The sequence below is a fragment of the Arachis hypogaea genome, chromosome 10, assembly GCF_003086295.3.
Source record: "Arachis hypogaea cultivar Tifrunner chromosome 10, arahy.Tifrunner.gnm2.J5K5, whole genome shotgun sequence".
Lineage (NCBI taxonomy): Eukaryota > Viridiplantae > Streptophyta > Magnoliopsida > Fabales > Fabaceae > Arachis > Arachis hypogaea.
Window position 1 is genome coordinate 109617119 of NC_092045.1, and position 25255 is coordinate 109642373.

Genomic DNA, 25255 nt, shown 5'->3' on the forward strand with positions numbered 1-25255 from the left:
ATTGATTGAGATAAAATAATATTATTTATATATTAAATAATAAAAAATTATAAAAAATTAATTTTTAATTATCCAACATTAATTATTTTTTAATTATAAAATTCTCAATTTTTTAAAGATTTAAGGGTTTAACTTTTAAGATAAATAATATAACTTTAAAAAAATTGACTGATATTGATTGAAATTAGTTGAAAAAAATTAATTTTTTAATTAAATTCTAATTCATATTCATTATTTTAACTTTTATACATAATTATTATAAATATAAGTAAAATTATTAGTTTTTATATATATATATAATATTTTAGTTTTAAATTATAAATTTTTTTTTGGTATTTCAAATTATAAATATGTTAATATTTAACAAAATTTATTTTAGTGTATTTATGTCAAACTCCATTAAATACTGTTAGAATTCTTTTTGGTCAAGGTTCTTTTTCTTCGCATTAATTCTAGATAAGGCTGACAATGAGTAGGTTAAACATGGATTTGGACTCTATCTTAATTTTATCTACAGGTTGAAATTTTTTTTAAAATAGTACTCTATCTTACTTGTGGATTGAAAATCTCTCAATCCTAACTCTACCCGCATCCTAAAGTTCTAAACCCTATTTTATCCTACCTGCAGAAAAATTAAAATTTTTCAAGCAAATATAAATTTCAATCATTCCAAATCATATAAATATTAATAAAATAAAAAATAAAAAATTAAGTTTAAATTAAAATTAACAATAATAAAATCTTAAAAAAATTCAACATAAAATTACAAATACCATAATCTTCAGGTTCTTAACACTTAAGTCTTAGAATTTTTGAATGATTATATGAATTTTATTTTTGTTTTATTTTTATTTTATGTTAACTTTATAAATATACAAATGGTTTAAATTACTAATTTAACTAACTAGTTTAGTGGTTATTCACTTACTCCAAGCTATTATACGAGAGAAGTTATGGATTCAACTCTTACCTCCTTCACTGTGTGTGTTTGGATTTCAGTTTGCAAACGGGAGTTTGCATATAATTGATTTTGTAAACTTGATTTTGATGAAAAGTAAGTTTGTGTTAACGTGATTTATGTTTGGTAATTTTTATATCAAAATTTATTATAGCAAAATAAATGTTGTTTGGATTATACTATTCAAAATCACTTTTAGATGAAAAATTACTAAAAGAAACATCAATTAAAATAATTTTTTATAATATTCTATTATTTTACTTTAAATATTTGAATAGATCTTATTAATTCATTTTTAAATAAAGTTAATATTTACTTACTAAATTAAAGTAATATATAAAAATGAGCAAAATAAAATTATATATATAAGAGTTTTTTTTTTGTGAATATATATATAAGAGTATTTAATCTGTTATATTTTTTAAAAATTTTAAGTATTAACGTAAAAATGTTAATTTAGTATTTTTTTATATCGTCTTGTTGGTTTAATACTCTTAATAATTTTATTCTCAATATTATTTTAAAATCTAACGTGTATGATTTTATTAATACTTATGATTAATTTTTTATTTAATTGTCTTTTTTAATAGGATCATAATCTATATTATAAAAAAATTACAACAAAAACTATATATATCAGAATTATAATTATAAAAAAGAATATTAAAAATAATAAAATTAAATATTTATCTTGACAGTGATGAAAACAAATCTAAAAGTTCTTGATAATGTATTTTATATAGTATATTTTTAGTTCTCTTAGTACTCTTTTTTAGTATCTTATAATTTTTTTACTATTATTATTATTATTATTATTATTATTATTATTATTATTATTATTATTATTATTATTATTATTATTTATGGTTAATTTATTTAATTTACTTTACCTAATAGAATCAATAAATCATATTATAAAAAGATAATAATAAATATAATATACAAAAATTATAATTATAAAAATGTATAATGTCAAATAAAAATTTAACAAAAAATAAAAATAATAAATAATAAAAAAAAGCTTATATAAAGATAAATAATAAGAAAAGAAGATCCATTCACCTAATAAGAATTTCATAAATAATACAATAACATGTCTATAGGATAAAATTGGTAAAGAAAAAATAGATGTTGAGGGTAAATGGCTAAAAGTCCGTTGGTGAAACGAAGAAGCTAAAAATTATTGCTTCTGGTAAACGTGGTTTTAAATACAAAATCACTTCTGCGTTTGCCAAACTAAAAATTAGCCAAACAAAAATGTGAAGCTTTCAAGAAGCTTAAACGTGCTTTTTCTTCTCAAACGAGTTTGCCAAACACACCCAGAGTAAGATAGGGTACACCCAACCCTACTCACAAGCAAATCTGAACCTATCTCTACTCTATTCGCAACGGATCAAGTAGCCGAATCAAGTAACATACCTTATTCTATCATGTCAGGTCGAATTAATCAAATAAAAAATAATTAAACATATTAAATTAATTATTTTTTTAAAATAAAATAAAAATAATTAAGTTGGTAATTTTTCATTTAAATATTTAAAGTTAGACAAACGAAGTTTGACTAACAATAAAAAATATTATATGTTATTTTTTTTATTATTTGATCATAAGAGCAAGTCCAATGGGAGTCCCAATTTTTTCTTTTTCTGACACCAGCGAGTCCCCAACCGTTGGAGCAAAGGAAGTAAAAGTCCCCACACATTTTTCTAGGGGAGCCAGGCCCTCTGAGCAGGGACTTTGGCCAGCCAATAATAACTTACCAAGTGGCAAGTTATTATTTAAATAAATAATTATATAAAATTATATTAATTATATTAAATAATTATATTATAATAAATAGATAATAATTAATTTAATAATAATTATATTAATTATTTATATTAAATAATTAAATAATAATTAATGTTATAATAATTAATTATATTAAATATTGATATTCTTATTTAATTAATAATTTATTAATAATGATAATAATTAAGTAGATTAAATAATTAAATTTTTATTTAATTAATAATTTATATTAATTATTTATACCATAATTAATATTAAATATTATTTATATTTATATTGTTATATTAATTTAGCCGTTGCAAAACTAGCCGTTGTAAAACTAGCTGTTAGAAACTAGCCGTTACTATGTTACCGTTATTATTAATAAATTAATATTTTTTTACTCTATATAAACCACTTAGATACACTTCTATTCTCACACTCTCTACTACTCTTCTTCATCTTCTTCCAAGTTTACAAAATCAAAATTCTGCTACTATTATTTTTTGTTCAAAAAAATGGATCCAAACCAACTCAACTCTTTATTCAATTACTTACAAAACTTTTCTCAAATTCCAAATACCCAACAATCTCAAACCTCAAACTCTCAAGTTCCAAATCAAAACTTCACACAACCAAATACATTTCAAAATCCAAATCCACAAAATCTTTCTAATTTCAATTTTCAAGCTCCTTATAATAATCAATTTCCTATATTCCAACCGCAAAATCAAAATTCACAAACACCCCATTTTCTATTTTTCATCCATATTTAACCCCTCTATCGGAAATGTTACTCCAACTTCCTTGCCGTTTCCAACTCAATTCAGTGCATCAAGACATAACTCATCTGGTGTTGGTGGCTCTTCTAACCCATCCTCTCAGACTCCTATACAATCTAGTCCAAATTCGCAATATTCAGATTTTGCCAACCCTCATAGATTAGATGCTATCGACCTCAATGATGATATTGAAGATCGGAGGCAAGATAGTATTCAACACTGGCATTGGAAAGAGGATGAGATGTTGATCAGTGCATGGTTAAATGTTTCAACTGACCCTGTAGTTGGTACCGATCAAAAGGGAGAAACATTTTAGAGTCGAATTCATAGCTACTGTGTAGAATTTTGCACCGACATGATAAGGGGGTAGTTGCATGTAAGAAACGATGGTATAAAATCAACAAGACTGTTGCACAATTTGCTGGTTGCTACAATCAAGCTAGTCGAAACATAAGGAGTGGTTCGAACGCTGATGATATAAAGGAGTTGGCTTATAAACTTTATTCCACAAATTGTGGTCAAAAGTTCACTTTTGAGAGGCATTGGAACATGCTTCGGTTGGAGCAAAAATGGAGAAGTCAACTACCTACACAGAGTGGCGGCTCAAAAAGAACCAAAGTTAGTGCAACTGGAGCATACTCATCCTCATCAAACCCAGAAACACCGTTGGCTGACGAACCCGGTGTGGACTCTCCCGTTCGCCCACAAGGATCAAAGAAGAGCAAGCGAAGAGGTAAGGGAAAAGCACAGATGTCTGAAGATTTTAGCGAAAGAAAATCATCGGTTGTCAAAAAATTATCTCTCATGGAAGATATTAAGAATGTTAGAGAAAAGGAACTAATGGAAAGGGAAAAAGAAAGAGAAGAGGAGAAGGAACATAGAGCAAAGATGATGGCAATCAAAGAGAAGGAGATACAAATTCAAACAGCAATGAAAGAACAAGAATTACAAACTCAGAGGTATATTAAAGAAATGGAGATAAAAGCAAAAGAAAGGAAAATGGATATGCAAATACTTAATGCTGACACGTCTACAATGAGTGAGAAACGACGAGCTCTTCATGAGATTGCATGTGAGAAAATAATGGCCAAGTGGTTTACTTAATGGTTCCTTGTATTCGTAGAGTTATGTAGTATGTTCTTATTTATTTATTGCGTATTACTGGTATGTGATGTAGTTTGTTTTATTTATTTCTGATGTAAGATTTGAAATTAGTCAATATTATTGTGTCGTTGTTGTTCATTAAAGTGACAGTTGCAAAACTAGCCATTAATTAGCCGTTGCAAAAGTAGCCGTTAAGTAGCCGTTAAGAAAAACTAGCCGTTGTAAAACTAGCTGTTTCAAAACTAGCCGTTGCAAAACTAGCCGTTACAAAACTAGCCGTTACAAAACTAGTTTCTCCACTTATAAATATCAACTATCAATGACTCCACAACTCCACTTCAACTCTTCTTTCTCACCTCGACAGAGAACTAAAAATTACATTTCTCCATATGGCTAAAAATTTTGATGATATGTTTAATGAGGCTTTGTATGGCAAAAGAAGACGGCAAGATAACACACTGATAGATAATTGGATCGATGAGTATTTACTCGAAGATTCAGAAGAAGAAGATATCGATAGAAGCCCTATCCCAATTACTCGTAGATGGATCAACAGAGATCGAGAAGCAGGACATGATCGCCTTTTTCAAGATTACTTTGCAGATGAACCGGTGTATAATGCTGACATTTTTCGATGGAGATTTCGAATGAGAAGAGATGTGTTCCTTCGGATAGTAGACGCTCTCTCAAACGTCTATCCGTATTTCCACCAGAGGGTTGATGCAACTGGAAGAAGAGGCTTGTCGCCACTTCAGAAATGTACCGCTGCGATACGGATGTTAGCATACGGCGTAGCAGCTGATGCTGTTGATGATTATGTGCGCATAGGCGAGAGCACTACAATTGAATGCTTGGAAAAATTTGTTGAAGGTGTCATTTCTGTGTTCCAGGATGAATACTTGCGAAAACCCAATCCAAATGACGTACACCGCCTGCTACAAATGGCGGAGGGTCGTGGCTTCCCTGGCATGTTGGGTAGCATTGACTGCATGCATTGGCAATGGAAAAATTGTCCAAAGGCGTGGAAAGGTATGTACATGAGTGGTTATCGTGGAGTTGCAACCATTGTACTTGAGGTTGTAGCATCTTCAGACCTTTGGATATGGCATGCGTTCTTTGGAGTTTCTGGTTCAAACAACGATATCAACGTGTTAGATCGTTCTCCAGTATTTGATGACATTCTAAATGATCGTACTCTGGAGGTAAATTATACTATTAATGGTAATAATTATACAATGGGATACTACTTAGCAGATGGTATTTATCCTGAATGGGCCACATTTGTCAAATCAATCTCAAAGCCACAAGGGGAGAAACGCAAGTTATTTGCACAATACCAAGAAGGGCAAAGAAAAGATGTGGAACGAGCATTCGGAGTGTTGCAAGCACGCTTTGCAATTATACGTGGTCCAGCTCGTTTTTGGGAAAAGAAGAAGCTTGCCAACATAATGAGAGCTTGTATTATATTGCATAATATGATTGTTGAGGATGAAAGAGACACTTATGCAGGAAATTTTGCTCAAGGCTTAGAGTATGATGATGTTGAAAATGGATTATCACAACCTCAGCTGGGAGAAGAAGATTTTGCACCATACCATCAATTTCTCCAAAGAAATGCCCAACTTCGAAATAGGCAGCAGCATAGACAATTGAAAGAGGACTTGATTGAACACATATGGCAATTTCACAATGCTTGTCGTCAACTGTAGAATTTAATTATATTTTTTTTGTATTAAGTAATTTTACAAATTTGTGTAATCCCAAATTATATATTGTGTATTGTTGTTATGTATAAATTTATTTAATATTAATATCTTTTAATAGTGAATTATTTTTAAATTTAAATATTTAAATTATATTATTAAAAAAATTAATTACATTAATTACAAGTATTTTAATTAATTAATTAATTAGGTGGGACCACAACAGGGACTAAAGTTAGTTCCTTCTAATGGAGAAGAGAGATGCTTTGAGTTCCTATTTACTGTTTATGACGCAAAAGTTGATGTGGAGTTACTTTTTATGACAGGTGGGCCATAAACAGGAACTGGAATGAGTTCCCTACTGGAGATGGTCTAAAACCTGTTTATAATTTATTTATAATAACCGTTTTTTAATCTTAAAAGAAAACCAGATAAAAAAATCTAACAAAAAAAATAATTAACATTAAAGGATATACATTTTTTTGTCCAAAAAACCAATAATCTTAACGAAATTTAATAAGATAATTAACATCACATCATATTATATTATTTCTAATTAGTGAAAACAAATCTATGTTACTTTAATACTTATCATAATGGCAACTGCTTCATCTGATAAATACAGAGATAGCAGAGCAGTACGTGTTCCTATCTAAATGAGACACGAAAAATCTAAACATGTAGACAATTTTTTAAATCTATCCCTTAGAATTTACCAAATGTAAAAGGCTTTAAAACGTTATCAAATAAGTTTGTTTATCCATTTAAATTGGTAGATTTTGTCTTTAGAATTAAGTCTATTTTAAATTTGGATTAAATAAACTAAATCTGATTAACCAAAAATAATGATAAGTTAAAAGGACTAAATGGACGGCCTATTTATATTTTTTCTGCATTTTTTTAAAAAGAATTGTACTTGTTGCCATAATTTTTTTTAATTTGATCTATCAATTAAAAAAATATTATTTATTTAAAAATAATATTTTTATCAAAATATTTTTTAAAAAATAAAATAAAAAAGATAAACGAGTCAGCCCGTTTAATTCATTGGACTGATCATAAATGGTCCAAATTGAAAATAATGGCTCATGAATAAAATAGACTTTGAGAGACTGAACATAAATAAATCTGTTGATTTGTTTGACAATTCTAAAAAAGGTGATCTGGTAAACATTAGGTGTAAATTATCAAAGTATAATTATAGGTTAAATTACACTGTCATTCCCTATACTTTTAGTAAAATTATAAATTGGTATCTAGACTTTAAAAGTTTGTAATTAAGTCCCTAAAAAGAATTAAAATTTTCAATTTAGTCCCCGTTGTTCAAAATGTGTTTGATTTAATAGAATATTCTCAACATATTCTCTATTTTAAACATGTGAGCTACACATGTTTGACAATATGGACTAATTTGTAATTTTAGTAAAAGTATGGGGACTAACCGTGTAATTTAACAATTTGAAAATGACCAAAAACTTCCTAGACTATTTGAACTCACCCTGCCCTTCTCCAGCTCTCTCACTCTCACTTTCTCACTTTTCAAAATGACACCCCAACCCTAGTGCTCTCTATCTCTCACCTCGACTCACCATCGTCGTGCTTCTCGCCTCCATCACCGTGCCAAATCCACTGATAAATTGAGTTGCTATTTTTATGTTAATTTATTGCTATTTTTTCTTAGACTGAATTGTTCGCTTTGAGTATATTCGATATTGGAATTGTTTTCTTCCATTTATCGGTGTTCAGTGTTAGGATTGGAAGAGAAGAAAAAGTCACCGGATGAGAGAGGCGAGATGGAGAAAGAAGGCGAAACCCGACTCGTGAGCACAAATGTGGTGGATTCAGCGCAGCGATAATGAACCAAGGTAAGAGACAGAGAGTGCTGGGGAAGGGCGGGATGGGTTTAGATAGCCTAGGAAGTTTTTGGTTATTTTCAAATGATTAAATTACAAAGTTGATCTCTATACTTTTACTAAAATTGTAAATTGGTTTCTATTGTCAAACATGTGCAGCTCACATATTTAAAATAGAGAATATTTTGAGAATATTCTATTAAATCAAACACTTTTTGAACGACGGAAAATAAATTGTAAATTTTAATTCTCTTTAGAGACTCAATTATAAACTTTTAAAGGGTAGAAATCAATTTACAATTTCACTAAAAATGTAAAGACCAATTTGCAATTACAAAACGCAGATTCATAAAGTTTGGAAAGGGAGCATTTGGTCAGGCATATACATACTTTAAAATTTTAATTTTGATGCGTAGTCCAGTCAAACAATTTTTTTATAACTTTTTGGCTGTATTGTTTATAGAGATAGGACATTGAGACAGGGATATTGAGATACAAAATTGTATTTGATAGAGGAGATATGTATAGAGATAATGTGTTCAGAGACACTAAATTACTGTATTTTGTATCCATCCTGACAGGAAAGACATGAAGATACTAACAAGGGACAACTTATTTTTCGTTTTTTCTTTCATTATTCTTGTTAACTTTCATAATTATATTTTTTATTATTATATATTTTATCTCAAATTTTTTTAATAAAAAAATGAGAATAAATTGAATTTTCATAATTTGTTTTAGTTTATCACCAAAAAGAATACAAGAACACAAAATTTTGTGTCTCTGTCTATCAGTGTCTTGTCTTGTTCTCAGAAACAAATGCATCATTTATATAATATATAAAAAAATAATTATTTTTGTTAATGCGATGTTATGTAATTGAAACACGTATAAAATTATTTTACACTAATAATCTATTAAAATTAAATTCTAAAAGTATCCATGTTAATACTATGTAAAATTTGATGTATGCATATATAGGAGGAGCATGAAATTCAATGGGGTAAAACCTCTTTTCATTGAGCCAAAAGTCTATTTCATTGATACTCCTTTCTTGCTTCCCCTGAAATACCCTTCTCATCTCTATCGAAATGTTCTGATCCATGTTACTATTACATTCTTCTAATCCACATTTGTGCAATACACCTCTATAACATCCATTTAAAAAGTAAATTATGTTCGTCAAGTGTATATAGTGATGGGATTATCAAAATGTATATAACATGGAAAACAAAATAATATGCATCTAGAATTATATATATCTAAACAAGGTGGTTAGATATACAAAATGATTAATCGATAACTAACACGCAGCCAAGAATATAATTAATTACACTTCAATCCCCAAGAAAATAATTCGTTACTTAAAAAAGCGGGTAAAATGGCATTTGGCTCATTCAACCCAACAATTAAATTTGGGAGATAACAGCTACCATGTTAAATATTGTGTTCCATATTAGGATAAAATTTAGCTCGTTAAATAAGCCAACTGTCTAAACAAAATCGAAATTCGAAACCTTAGAATTCAAAAGATCATGATCCAAAACGAAATCAGGTTCCTCAGTTAGGCTGTACAAATATTGGAATGTGATACATGTGCATTTTTACATATGAGCACTAAAAACAGTTTCCCCTATATTAGTCACAATCCTAATCCACCCTTCAATCTATCTTTGATGAAAAACAAATACAGCAGGAAGAGAACAGTAATGTTTTATATATCTAAATCATCATCAGGGTCCTCATCAGAATCTGGCATCTCATCATCCGAATCGCGAAAATATATGATCTCGCCCCTGCCAGACTCCTCCTTTTTGCCACCTGAAATGGGTGTTGTTTCATTGTTGCTCTCTTCCAGAGATCTTCTACCATCATAAATTTGTATTGGTTTACCATTTCCTATAAGAGAATGAAGAGCTTCAGTATTAGCGTATGCACATCATTTGAGGGAAGGAGAAAATATAGATCTATTTCATACCTTGGTGTTCAAAAGGAAGCACAACTCTTGACCTATCAACTAGCTCCTTCTCAGACAGCTGCAGATTGAATTGTACCTGTAAAGAAAATCCAAATTGTTTCATATCATTAAGTGACAGTCAACAAAATGAAATCAACTATACATAATTAAGCATTTATGGCTTGGTCGCGGGCAGAATCCAGCAAGCCTAACTCCGATGTGTACAAGTACGAATATAGTCTCCATCTAAGTGTCGGCAGACGAATGGCTTAGAACAGGTGTGCCTTTCGGTGGGAAGTTTTCGGCACAACAAATTAGTACATAATATAACCGTTTGCTTCCTATTTCTTGTGTGGAAATATGCCATGTAATATTTGAAGCATTTAAACAAAGAAAAACTAAATTAATCACAGTTGGGAGTTTCTGAACCTTTAATCCTTTATGCTAGAGGGCTATATTTTCCAGCAACAAAATTTTGGGTGGGATGGGGGGAAGGACATTTTGAATCTTGCCCATTTCTATTCAATCAAAACTTCCGGGGAGAAAGTCGTGGTTCAATGTCTCTTATCAAAAGACAATGGTTGGGGTTTTCCTTCTTAAGAAAGAGACATGACTCTCCATTTTTTCATCTTAAGGAAATTACAGAACTGACCTTTGGAATTAAACCAGCAACTGCTGCTCCATCAACTGCTGATACAGGTGCAAAGCTGATTCCGCTAGGCCCAACTTTAAATTCTTCGCACTAAATACAAATTGAGAAATACAACCTCAGTGCATTGGTTTTGTCAAATACTTGTTTCAAAAAACCTTAAAAACAGAAATAAAGAAATCACCGTCACTCTAACTCGCCCATTTCGACGTTTGGACCTAATATTAAGTTTTCCTTTGGTCAAATTGGGCTCCGATGAATTCCTTATATAGCTTCCCTGACCATCAACAGAATGATGAAATGGGTCAACACTGGCTACAATGGAGGACGTGTACTCAACAGCAGCTAAAGCTCTCTCCTCATGAAGGTCAGAATGCAACAACCCAAAGATACTTGAAATTTGATCTGCAACCAAAGAAAAAAAGAAAGAAATTAGTGAAGAAACAGTTAAAGCATTATGTCAAACTAAGCCATAAACATAAACTTCCAAAACAATCAACTACCCTCCTTATTTTGAATACAGTACACAATGCTAACCAAGGAACATTATTGAATAAATAGTAGAGTGAATACCATGGCTACGCAGATTACTTAAAAGACTTGCAACTGACTGCATGGATGAATGCCTCAACAGTTCACTTAGCTGATAATATCCAACAAGAATGCATTAGGATCACAGACAGACAGAATACAACACAAAGCTAGAAATACAGTTTAAAAAAAAAAGAGAGACAAAAAGCTTCTGCCCCTCTCTCTACTTATTCCCTAAAGAATTTTAAGTGTAATACCAGTAACTGTGCAGGCACAGATGACTCTCAGAATTACACACTTCATGCAATACTTACCTACAGCAAGAGGGATTCAAAAATTCAAATAGCTACACTATCCACTGATAACATGAAATTTGAACACTGGTCTTAGAATGAAATGGATATTCTATATTCTTAAAAGCTTATATTTCAAGGTGATTTGCATTAGCTCAGAAACATATAAAACTTTTCATAAGTTTCATTGAGCATATGTCCGTTACACAGTTAGCAAATGAAGAACTGAATCATTCAGAACATTCATCCCCAAGACCCCAACACAAAATAACACAATACAATTCATGTAAATCTCTATTAAATACTAAAGCAATATTAATAAAAATTTTAATAGTTACAGCATGTAAAAATTACCGAGTCTATGGCAACACAAAAGCGGGACTTATTTTCCCCAACCAATCCTGCATGTATGAAATGGAAAGTATTATTTTCAAAAGAATGTGTCAAAATAAATAAATAATGAAATCCAATAACTGAAGCATAATGGTTTTAAGGGGACAAATATCATAATTGTACAAGCTAATTTTGGTGAGAATAAAGAAAGATCTAACTGTAATACCTCGACCGAGGTCACAAATTACTGAAAATAATTTGTTAACATCTTTCACTGTTTTATAAGAACTTAAAATTTGGTTAGAAGGATCCATAATGTCTCCAGATTTCCTTGTCTTATCCTTCCATCCAAGGGGATCTGTATAACAATCCAAAATGTGAATCCTGAAATAACATAGATGCTGAGAAGTTACAATAGTGAATATAATTATCAGTAGTGCTAGGAGCCAGCACATTTGGTAATTTGTAGCCATCAATTAGCCATCATTAGTATTTTTAATGGTGTGAGATTACATCTAATGGTGTGGAATTACACACTCTTTTTTTATGGTTAAATGCTGGCTAGATTTTAATAAAAGTGTTGGCCCCTAAGATTTTCTCTATAATTATTATAAACAAATCTAAATATAAATTCACGTAAGAGTAAGACATAGCACTTAATGAAGAATTGTAATGCACAAGAAAAATTGAAGTTAACGTTCCTCAACACAAGTGTTCCATGAATAAGTTGAAAATATTTACCATTTCTTAGAAGATTCAACGTCCACTCCATTCATCTTTAACAAACCAGTATACGACGATGGACTCCGAGAAAGTGAAACAATCACCATACCTCTATATACAAAATGAAACATTGGAGCATAAGATTTGATATTAAAAATAAGAATTAAGCCTGCATTTGTTTACAGGCACAGGACGACACGGAGATACGATTTGGCAGATAAGACATGGATAGGGACAATGTGTCCAGAAACACTCAATTAGTGTATTTTGTGATCATCGTGACAAAAAGGACACAAAGACACTGACAAAAGACACATCTTATTTTTCATTTTTCTTTTCATTATTCTTGTTATTTTTCATAACTATATATTATTTATCATTATATTTTTTTTCTAAATTTTTTGAATGAAAAAAAAGAAAATAAATTATATTTTCATAATATGTTCTAGTTTTTCACCAAACAAAATACAAAAATACTAATTATTGTATTTCTGTCCTTTGTGTCTTGTTCTTAGTATCCTACGATACAAAACAATTCATAATCATAGAAAACAAAGTTATCATTTTTAGATAAGTGTAGTAAACTTACCGCGACTGAGATTTCCCGGCGACGATGTGTGACGACAATTGAACTAGAATGTGGGAGAACACATTGAATCCAAAAGGGGAAGACAAAGAGTCCTTGATTGTGAGATCAGGTGCAAGCTCTCCCTCCAACGCACCATCCCTAAGAGATCTACAAACTGATTCTGCCATCTTAAATGCAGAGTCAGCAAAATCCCAACGGTCGAGGCACTAAGTCAGTGAAAAACAATAGCATATACTACTTGTCATTTCTTAAGCAAAATGGATTCAACGGTTAATTAGTTGCAACTTATTGATAAATGCATGTAATATAATTATAATTAAATAATAATTCTAACCTCAGTGTGGCAGAACAGGCAGAGAGGAACGGCGGCGAGCAGAGGCAGAACGGCTGGCAGATCGAACCTAGCAGACTTGCAGAACCTGCCGGTGACAACAGAAGACGGAAAGCGAGGGAGAACAACGGAGCAGAAGCCGGCGGCGAGCGGCGAGTGGCGAAGGAGAGAGAGGACGGGAGGAGGATGAGTGACGACGGTTATGGGCTACGCCAACGCTTACGTGAGGGTTTTGGGGCGGAGCAGGGTTTTGGGGTTACTGGTTTCCGCATTTCTCTGGAACTGGATCCTCTTTACCTCTTAATCGAGGAAAGATAAAAAAAAAAAAGGGTTAACCATAAAAATGCTCTAAATTATTTAAACGTCGACTAAAACATACTCGAATTTTATTATCGACAAAAATATTTTTAAATAATTTAAAAATATAATAATAATATCCAATAATAAATATATTTTTTCAAAAAATATGTTAAAGATTGAATTTTGATATAATTTTTTAGAAATATAATTATAAAAGTAAAATATTATTATACATAAAAATTAATAATTTTTTATCAATTTTTATTAAGTATATATTTTTTATAATTTTGTTTTATTAACAACTAATAATACTTTTAAAAAATCACAAAATAATTTATATTTAACAAAAAATTACCAAATTTTAAAAATAATAATATCTTATTTTTCTAATCATATTTAAAAAAATTATATCAAAATTCAATCTCTAATATATTTTTTAAAAAATACATATTTAATGTTATTTGTTTACAAGATTATCTAATATTAAATATGTATTTTTCAAAAAATACATTAGAAATTAAATTTTGATAAAAAATTTTATAAAAATCTTTAAAAAGATGAGATATTATTATCCTTAAAATTTGGTGATTTTTCCTTGAGTATATATTTTTTGTAATTTTTTTGTTAACAACTAATAATACTTTTAAAAAATTACAAAAAATATATACTTAAAAAAAAGTTACCAAATTTTAAAAATAATAATATCTCATTTTTTTTAATTATGTTGGTAAAAAATCACATCATAATTCAATTTCTAAGTCATTCTTTGAAAATATATATTTACGATTGGGTATTGTTGTTGTGTTTTAAAATTATTTAAAGGCATTTTTATCGATAGTAAAATTCGGGTGCTTTTTTTTTACATCTAAATAATTTGAAGATATCTTTTGTGGTTAATCATAAAAAAAATTACAAAAGAATAAAAAAATAAAGCAAAAAAAAAATGAACACCACTTTTTTTTAGAATAATTATAGATTGTCCATAATAATATTACAAATTATAAATTTTTAAAATATGTCTATTTGATCTTGAACACCACTTTTTTTAGAAGAATTTGTAGTATTTTGTCTATAATAATATTACAGAATTACAAATAGATTAGAAAATTAATACTATAAAGGTTTGTTTAGGGTTATTATTGAAAAAAAATTTTAAATGATATTTTTCTAAAAGATTTTTTATAAAAATAAAAGTGATTTTATGTTTGGATATCTCATATAAAAAGATCTAATTATCTATCAATTATATTTGGGTAAAATAAGATAAAAATATTTTTTTCATTTATTATGTGAAAAATATATTTTTTTAAAAAAAAAATTTTAAAAAATATAAATTGTAACTTCTTAAAAAAGATGTTTTTTTATTTTTTTATTTTTTTATTAAAAATTTGTCAAATATACTAAAAAATACAAATATAATTAAAAATATCTTTTTTTATTGATTTAATAGTGTCCAAACGAATATTTAGCATCATTATTAAGGAACAGCATATATACGTCCACAAATATTCATTACAAATTTTTTTAATTTGTACAATGAGTAGATCTTATTTATAATTTTTGTGCTTAAAATAATGTGAAAAAATTAGGAGTGTTTGTGGCTTGGACAGGATCCAAGACTTGGTCCCAAATACAATAAGGTTGGGTTAAATTTGGTCTGATTTCATTATTACATAGGTTAAATTAGAAGTTTAGAAAATTAAGTTGGATTAGTTTAATAATTAATTTATTAGTCTGCGTAAGCAAGTGTCAAAATTCAAATCTCGTCTTTTATATATAACAATTTATTTATTAGTGACAAATCTTTAAATAAAATTCAAAAGATTAGTCTTTAATCTGTTGAATCGAAAAATATCGTAAAAAATAAAAATAAAAATAAAAAAATTTTCGAAATAACCAACAAGTATAAAAAAATACATACATTATCATGCTTTTATTTTTTTTAGAGAAAAAGACAAATGGGTTCCTAATCTTTTGCTCTATAGATATTTTTGTCTCTAACTATTGAAAAATATTTTTAAGTCCTCGACCTTTACAAAATTTGGACGGATCAGTCCTTCCGTCCAAGACCCAACAGAAAAGTCTGACGTGGCTTCCGTAATGCTTGTCACGCGTACGTGTCACCATGAATTTAACAAATCCTCATTTCTTCATGTATTTTTACTTTGTATGCTTTTTTTTATTTCTTTCAAGCCATTCTTGCCTTCAAAACTTTAAATCACTCAAACAAACATATCAAGGCATCGAATGGGAGAAAAGTAAATTAAATTTAGTCCTAACCCCATTACAACCCTTGAAAAAACCTCTTGATATGTGTATCCATGCATTGAATATATGTTGATTGGTAGAAAAAGAGCAAGTCTTAAAAAGTAAGATTAGTAGAGAATTAAGAGAATCAACCCTCAAACACTAGAAAGATTAGAGTGCAAACACTTCCAGTGAGGGTTTGATGCTCAATTCCTTGTTCTTTGCTTTCACGAGGTTTCTTCTTGCAAGTATATTTATACTTCATTTTGAGATTTGAATGAGTGGAATTCATAAATCATCGTACTATCTTAGTCCCCTACTTGTTCATATATGTTATTGGAGATTGATTCATTTTAACTAAGTAGGTAGACGCATTTTGCATATTAGTTGATGAACTACAAAAGTTTAGCATGAGGGCATGCTAATGTTTAAGTGTGCGAAAGTTGATGGAAAGTCGATGTCTTGATATGTTTGTTTGAGTGTTTTAAAGTTTTGAAGGTAAGAATGGCTTGAAAGAAATGGAAAAAATACATGCAAAATGGAGAATTCATGAAGAAATGGGGATTTGTTGAATTCATGACGAGACGTGAGAGGGAAGTCTCCCAGACGATGCGTACGCGTGACAAGCATTACGGGAGCCACGTCATACTTTTCCGTTGGGTCTGACAGAGGCATTTGGACGGAGAGACTGATCCGTTCCAATTTTATAAAAGTCGGAGACTTAAAAGTATCTTTCAATAGTCAGGACGAAAATGTTCGCGGGACAAAAGTTCAGGATCTATTTGTCCTTTTCTTTTTTTTATTTATCTATTTATGTAATAATATTTCATATTAAAGAGATTAAGTTTTACATGTAATGCAAATATGACTAACACATCAACATCACAAAGAGCAAGTTTACAATATTTATCCGAAATTATGAATCAATTGATGAACGATAGCTACACTTATATAAAATGTTAGCATTATAGTTGTTTATTACTTAAATATTTTGTTGTTATTAGTTATTTAAGACTCTAAATTATTGTTAAGTTAATGTTGTGTTGCTGTTAGTTTTGTTTTAATATTCCTTTGAGTTAGCATTATAGTTGTTTATTACTTAAATATTTTGTCGTTGTTAGTTATTTAAGACTCTAAATTATTATTAAGTTAATGTTGTGTTGCTGTTAGTTTTGTTTTAATATTCCTTTGAGTTATTCATATGTAATTAACTTATTTTAAAATTAGTGGTGATTATGTTTTAATTTTATTCTTTGGTTAATTACATGCTAAATATTTTCTATGTGAATGTTGTAATTTTGATATAAATTTTATCTATATCCGATTGTCACCTAATCTAAGGATTTTTTTTAAATAAATGATTTAATTATTTTAAATACCAAAATAAATAATTTGTAGTGTATTTACTAATTTACATCATATTTATTTATCTCGTTTATACTGTAAACGAGATAATTTTGTATGTATTTTGTTTACCGTGTAAATGAGATATATGTATTTATAAATAATTAAATATAATTTTTAAAAATAATAAAAAATATTAATAATTTAAATTAAAACAAACTTTTAAAAATGGAACGTTTCAAATAATAAGAAAGATAGACGATTTTAAATAATAGAAAAGATAAACCGTCCATTTTAGATAATAAAAAAGATAGATTGTCCATTTAAAATAAGGGACACATTATTTTCTTAGAAACCAATTTAAATTTAAACTTTTCACTATTAATACGGTTATCTTTTTTCTAATTACCCACTGACCACTGTTAATATAGCTGTTAATACTATTGCTTCTTTTTCACTTACTTCTATCCACTAACGGTCTTTTATTAGAATTTACACTAATTCAATTCAAATAATTATTTAAATTTTTAATTAAGATATAATTTATTTATTAAATTTTTAAATGATAATATTTTTAAATTTTTTATGTACGGTCTTGAGTATTAATATATATAATTTAAAATATATATAATTTTGTATGTACTCTCATACAATAAATAAAAATTAAAATATATATAATTTAAATTTAAAAATTAATACTCAAATACATAAAAAATTTAAAAATTTTGTCAATTAAAAATTTAATAAACAAATTATAATTCAATTAAAAATTTGAAATATTATTTAAATTAGTTTAGTGTAAATTCTAGTAAAAAATTGTCGGTAGATAAAAATGAGTGAGTAGAAGAAGCAATCGTATTAATAGTGGAGTCACAAAAAAAATTATGTTCATAGTAGGTAGTTAGAAAAAAAAATAATCGTGTTAATAGTGTACAATTAATCTTCTGTATTATTTAAAATGGACGGTTTATCTTTTTTATTATTTAAAATCGTTCTTTTTTTATTATTTAAATATCACTTTTTTTAGAATAATTTATAGTATTTTGTCCGTAATAATATTATAGAATTATAAATAGATTAGAAAATCAATACTATAACAGCCAAACAAGACTTTAGATTTTTTTAATTAGATTTTAGAATTTTGTTTTAAACATTTTAAATTGTTTATATTAAATGTTGATTACGCAATGTTGGCTCTTAAAATTTTCATATATTAATGGTACACAAATTAACATAATTATTAGAGTAAAACACTTATATTTAAACGGAAGGCAATTTAATATTATATGAATTACCAAAAACAGAAAATGTTATATGGATGTCTTTATATATATTACTATATAAATCGAATTTATTAAATTCGAATTATAAATTATAGTAGTAAATCGAATTAAAGTATATTAAATTAGTAGGTTTAATTTCATGTAAATCAAAGTAAGTAATTTTGATTTACTAAGAAATGCACGTAGTATTAGATATTATCCATAATAAATTGATACACCTATCTCAATTTAGCCCATTGTATTTACACATAGTTAAGGCTAAAAGTGAGTCAAGACAGCTTATGAGTCAGTTCAAGCATGACTCGTTAATAGTTTGATAAGTTGAACTCGTGAGCTGATGAACCAAACTTGAGCCTGAAATTGAGCTCATAAATTAAATGAGTCGAGATTGAACTTGAATAAGCTCAACTCATTAGCTCGTGAGTTGGCTTGATTATATATATATATATATATATATATATATATATATATATATATATATATATATATATATATATATATATATATATATATATTAGTTTATACTTTTAATATGGGTGAAGTATATTTTTTGTCCCTAAAATTTGACAAAAATTTTAAAAATATCCATAAATTTTATTTTGCTTCAAGTTTGTCCCAAAAGTTTTCGATTTGCATCAAATATACCCCTATCAGCTAATTTTTCAAAAAATTTAAGACCAATTCAACAACAATTTCATAAGAACAACCCCTCAACATAAACAAATCAAGCATAATTTTCATGCATTATTGTTAGATTGGTCTTAAATATTTTGAAAATTTAGCCATCGAGAGTATATTTGATGCAAATAAAAAAATTTTGGGACAAAATTAAAACAAAATAAAACTTAGGGGTATTTTTAAAATTTTTGACAAATTTTAGAGACAAAAAATATGCTTTACCCCTTTTAATATTATACATATGCATATAAAATAGTAATATTATACTTTTATATATATTAATATTCTTATTTAAAATTTTATAATTATTTTTTATATGATTTTGATGTAAAACATAAATAAAAAATTCATAATTAATAGATACATAATATATAAAATTAATATTTTTTAATATATATAAATTATAATTTATTGAAATAGAATTATATATTATGTTTCTGTTATTTAAGCCAGCTCGTGAGCTTGAGTCAGCTCATGAGCTTTCGTTGAGCCAATTTTGAACTTAAGAAATAGGCTCAATTGTTAATGAGTTGAGTTGTGAGCCGAGCTTGAGTTTGGTCTAGCTCGACTCAGCTCGCCTCACTTCCAGTCTTACACATAGTGAATCAAATTAGTTGAATTTGAATCACACCAATGGTAAATCGACACACCTTAATTCGATTTATGCATATTCGTGTTCCAATGTAAATTGACATATCCTCATTGGATTTACATATATACCTCTGTATATAGAACTCAAATTGAATTGTTTTGAATAACATTTCACCACACCATACCTCACCAAAATGAGAAATCCAGAGCGACTAATGAAATCTATAGATTGAAACTGCGGAGATGGAAGATGAGTCAAATTGAATCTATCGGTTGGATGAAGTTGCCCATATTGCTGATAGTGTGCATGAAGAGGCTAGTAAATAAAATTTAATTTATTTTTTTATTTTTTTAAGAAATAAAGAATCGTTAGTAATATTAAATCGCTTAAAACTTGATTATTAGAATTATTAAAATATTTAAACTTCAAATAGTAGTTAAAGTATTGATTTAGGAGTTTAGGGTGTTAGAAGATTGAAATCACAAATACATGTTGGATGAGGAATAATTAAATATGTTGACGAGTAGATTTAATAGGTTTGGTTAGAATTTGTAAGTTTTTATTGTTAGAAATTTAACGAGGTTAAAAATTTTTTTAGAATTTAATTTAATTTGGATTTTAAGTGTTAGATTAACTAGGCAATAACAAGAATTTAGAATGATTTAATTTATTTAAAAAATTAAATTGTCAAAAGTTAGATTAATGAGACACTACAATTTTAATTATATACTAAAGGGTTTAGCTTTCCGTCGTAATACTATATTAACTATGCTCCGTTAGAATTTAATTTAGTTTTGGTTAAAGTATTTTTATTAGAATTACTCATTTTAGGTGATTTTTGTTTTCCAAAGTGCTATGGTTTTAAGATTTTTTTTTTCATTGTCATGTAGTCTCACCGCTGTATCACGAGTATGAAGAGATAACATAGTATGTCCTTAGACAATAAGATCATGTCATACCTACAGATGGCTGACTTGACCTATCTTGTGAGACACAACGACCACTGATTTAGGTTGGATGAACTATTAGTGAGTGAATTTATTAAAAGATGACATCCAGAAACACATATAATTTACCTATCATTCGAAGAGTACATGATTACGCTACAAAATGTAGTGTACCAACTAGGACTCTCGATCGACGAATAATACACCAACGAATATTTGATGAATATACAGCTTTTTTTATTGGGAGGTATGAGAGAATGTCACAAAGGATAGAGTTGGGTAAAAAGTTGATCCTATCTATGTTCATGGATGATGATTTCGCTTTTTCAAGTTTGTTTTCAGGGAGGGTTCAATTCAACTCTAGGATTTAAAGGAGAAGCAAGGGTGTTTATTTGTTTGTCTGATTTTGATTATATAAATTTGATTAAGATTATTATAAAAGGTATTATATGATTTGAATTTTTTAATTTGATTAAGTTTAAATTATTATAATTTATTTTCACTCGATTTATTCGGATTTAAAAAATCAATCAATGATTTATAATTTTTAAATTATAAATTATAAATTTGTATAGATATCATTCAAATTATAAAATTTTTAAAAGTTAAATTTGGATAGGATGTAATTTAATTCTACCAAAAAAAAATAACAAAAAATTATAAAATTATAAATTTTGAATGGATATAACATAATTCAATCAAATCACAATATTTTGAATTGGAATGAACTAAAAAATAAATTCAAATGGATATAATATAATTATCCAAATTATAACTGTTTAAATCAAATTTGATTATATTAAAAAAAATAAAATTAAATTGACATCATTCATATTTTATTTACACTGTAATTAAGTTATATGTATATTTATTTTGCTGTTAGTGCAAACGAGATAAATAATAAAACTAAAAAAATATAACTAACTTTAAAAGTCAAATAATTATAAATATAAAATTTAGAGAAAAGGACAAATAGGTCCCTGACCTTTTGCCCCGCAGACATTTTTATACCTGAGCATTTGAAAATACTTTTAAATCCCTGACCTTCACAAATCTTGGATGGATGAGTCCCTCCGTTCATAAGCCACCGTCAGACCCAACGGAAAAGGCTGACGTGGCTCCCCCCTGCTTACCTGGCATCACAGCTTCCCATGTGGCACATTAGTGGGATAGAGCTTTTGAAAAATGGACACATAAATCTCTGTTGCTCAAAACGGCGTCATTTTGTGTGCTACCCTAATCCTAAAATTCATTTGAGACCTTCTTCAATGACATTGAACCTTGTTCTTCTGATGGCAATGGTGGCCACCAACATCCTCTCACTCTATTACCTCTCTTCAACTCTCTAATCGCCAAAATCACCCCCTCTCCCGTCGCCGTTGCTTCTCCCGAACCGTACCACACAAACCCTCAAGTCCTTTCCCTTCTTCACTCCCTGATTTCTCTGTAATTTGGGACCATTACCCTTGCAAATCCTTCCATTGCTTCCACCGCCAAAATCCTAACCTAGGCTTCAACCCTTCCTCTGATTCGTCCAAGATCATAACCTACCGGTGTTCGACGGAGTGGTGGACCTTGTGCGGTACGGGCATGCCATGAACTGGTAGATTCCGGTGACAATGATGGAGTTCTTGCTGTTTGATGTGGATAGGGTTTTGAGAGGTGGAGGGTACTTGTGGATTGACAGATTCTTCAGCAAAAGGGTGGACCTTGAAAAGCTGTATGCGCCATTGATTGGGAAATTAGGTTACAAGAATGCACAACGGCAACCTCCACAACGCACTCCTCCGCCGAAAATCCCCTGAGCTCGTGCGATGGCAGACGAGATTCTCCGTCGCACTGGGCGTCGTGAGAGGGTTACAGTTTCTTCACTCCTGCAACCCTCCGGTGATTCACGACGATATCAAGCCCATTAATGTTCTCTTGGACTGGTCCTTTGCAGCCAAGATAGGAGACTTCGGACTTGCAAGGTTCAGGACGGAGAACAGGTTGGAAGCTGAGGCTTTAAGCTACGAGAGTGACGGTGCCTTTGTTTTGAGGAGCAATCTCCGGAAGGACCAATTCCATCGACTGATGCAGTTGTGAAGAAAAATGGGAAGGGTGTGGGGGGCAATTTGGTAAATGAAGAGAACGGAGGTTCATCGGGTGTTATGTTGAAGGATTATGTGATGGATTGGATTCGGAATGATGTTGGAATGCAGAGACCCAAAGCTGAGTTGACTGCTTCTGCTTCTGCTGCTTCTACCAATGCAAAGGATGAGAACAACAATAAGAAGAAGCACAAGAGTAATAGCAGTAGTAGTATGAGGAAACTGGAATGGTGGGAATCTATGGATGAGGACGGTGATGTTTTGAAGAAGCAGAGAAGAAGGCCTGTGAGGGAATGGTGGAAGGAGGAGTATTCTCAAGATCTTGCTTAATTAATATATGCTATTTTGAGGTAGAGGGACTTTTTTGTCCATTTTTCAAAATCGACCTTTCACTAATGTGCCACATAGGCAGCCTAATGTAATGCCAGGTAAGCAGAACGGAGCCACGTCAGATTTTTTTGTTGAGTCTGACGGAGGTATTTGCACGGAGGGATTAATCCGTCCAACTTTTAAAGAGGTGAGGGACTTAAAAGTATTTTTCAATGGTCAGGGACGAAAATGTCTGCGGGACAAAAGGTTAGGGACCTATTTGTCCTTTTCTCTAAAATTTTAGAAACAAAATCATAAACGGCGTTTAACAATTACTTCGAAAGATAATGAGGTCCTCAATAAAAAAAATATCCTTTTCGCCTCCTGATCTTTATATTTATGAGATTGATTAACTCTTCTGCTAATATTTTTCTCTGTATTAATGGAATAAGTTTACATAGCATATTAAACTATTGATTTATCCATTAAGAACTAATTAGGATTGACAAATTCTTTTTTGTTGGGAATCTAATTGTCTTTTAAGGATAATTGTTAAGGCCGTTTAGTTATTTTTAGGGTTAAGTACGATTTTGGTCCCTAACGTATAAGTCGAAAATCTTTTTCGTCCCTAAAATTTAATTTAGTTTTAAAATCGTCACTTTTATCTAAATTTTAATTTTTATTACCAAATTACCCCTAACAGATGAGAATGAAAAGGGAATCACGTGGGGGGAGGAAAGAAGAAGGGGGGAGAAAATCAGCGCCATTCTTCTTCTCCTTTCCCCGCCACAACGCCGCCGCACGTCTCCTTACCCTCCTCTCTCTCTTCCCTTCGTGCTAGTTCTGTTGCGGCAAGCTCTCTGTCCCCTTTTCTGCGAACCCAACCCATCTCCCCCGATCCCTAGCGCCATCGTCGACACCTAAGTAGCCGCGACGTCTCCCTCCTTTGTCCCTCCCCAACCTAGCCATTCATTCTTACTCACCCTCAATTTCCTCACTGAACAGAGACCATCGAAACTAGCCTCTTTTCTCCAACAAGTTGCCGGCAACGTTACCATCTTCATCAGCTTCTCTCTCGCTGAACCAGACACAAAGGACAATCCCTGTTCCACCTCCACCAGCAGCGGCCAACACTGCCATTGCAACTCTACCTATTCTGCTTCTGTTTCTTTTATTAATTACATTATTAGATTTGTTGATTGGTTGATTTTGTTAATCACATTGATGTTGACTCTGATTCTATTCTGATTGATTTCATTGTTCTTTTGCTTTTGATTCTGATTCCATTCTTCTGCTTCTTATATTTTTCTAGTTGAAATTCTGATTTTTTTTATATTTGTTAGTTGAAATTCTATTGTTGCTGTTGAAATTTTAGTTGAAGAAAAAGAAAAAGAAGAATGGATGTTGCTGTAATAGAGAAGAAGAAAAAGAAGAATATAAACTAAGTAATTTGGTGAAGAAGGAGGAGGGTATTTTGGTTCGAAGGATGATTCTAAAATCAAGTTAAACTATAGAGACGATTTTGTATGCAAAAAATGTTGGAGACAAAAAAAAATATCGGCCTATACCGTAAGAGACCAAAATCGTACTTAATCCTTTTTTATTACATTTTTAAATACATTAGCTAAATTTACTGTATAAAACTAAAAAATATTAGTGATTTTTAAATTATTTTTACTTATAAAAATTAAATAAAAGATATATTAGTGATTAACGTGTCACATAAATATGTTATGAAGAGAGAACATTAATAAATGGACTAACCAATCTCATGAAATTAAATATCAATAACTGAAAAGAGTTTTTTTTTTTTATCAAAGCCTCATAGTCCTTCAAAAACTTATCAGGGATCGAGATGAGTATTCATTCAAAATTTAATTTATTTATTT

At 29.6% G+C, this 25255-nt stretch overlaps 1 protein-coding gene across 2 annotated transcripts; it reads right to left on the minus strand.

Moving 5' to 3' along the window:
- Positions 1-9664: 9664 nt before the first annotated feature.
- LOC112716470 (elongator complex protein 5) lies at positions 9665-13908 on the minus strand. 2 transcript variants are annotated; one of them, XM_025768388.3, is made up of 10 exons: positions 13580-13908; positions 13246-13412; positions 12675-12767; positions 12160-12317; positions 11955-12001; positions 11350-11419; positions 10961-11181; positions 10780-10869; positions 10149-10224; positions 9665-10069 (listed from the first exon to the last, which is right to left on the minus strand). In XM_025768388.3, exons 2-10 carry the CDS (start codon positions 13410-13412, stop codon positions 9885-9887), a joined length of 1107 nt encoding a protein of 368 aa, XP_025624173.1. In that variant the 5' UTR covers positions 13580-13908; the 3' UTR covers positions 9665-9884. The 2 variants fall into 2 exon arrangements, with proteins under 2 accessions (XP_025624173.1, XP_025624174.1); XM_025768389.3 differs by having other exon boundaries at positions 13246-13451; positions 13580-13904.
- Between the last annotated feature and the right edge of the window lie 11347 nt (positions 13909-25255).

Excerpts from the sequence above, each read along its gene's own strand:
- LOC112716470 (XM_025768388.3), bottom strand. The coding sequence starts at position 13,412 with ATGGCAGAATCAGTTTGTAGATCTCTTAGGGATGGTGCGTTGGAGGGA. Across the intron at positions 12,768-13,245 it reads GCCGGGAAATCTCAGTCGCG|AGGTATGGTGATTGTTTCAC; the intron begins GTAAGTTTACTA and ends TTTTGTATATAG. Across the intron at positions 12,002-12,159 it reads AATTTGTGACCTCGGTCGAG|GATTGGTTGGGGAAAATAAG; the intron begins GTATTACAGTTA and ends TCATACATGCAG.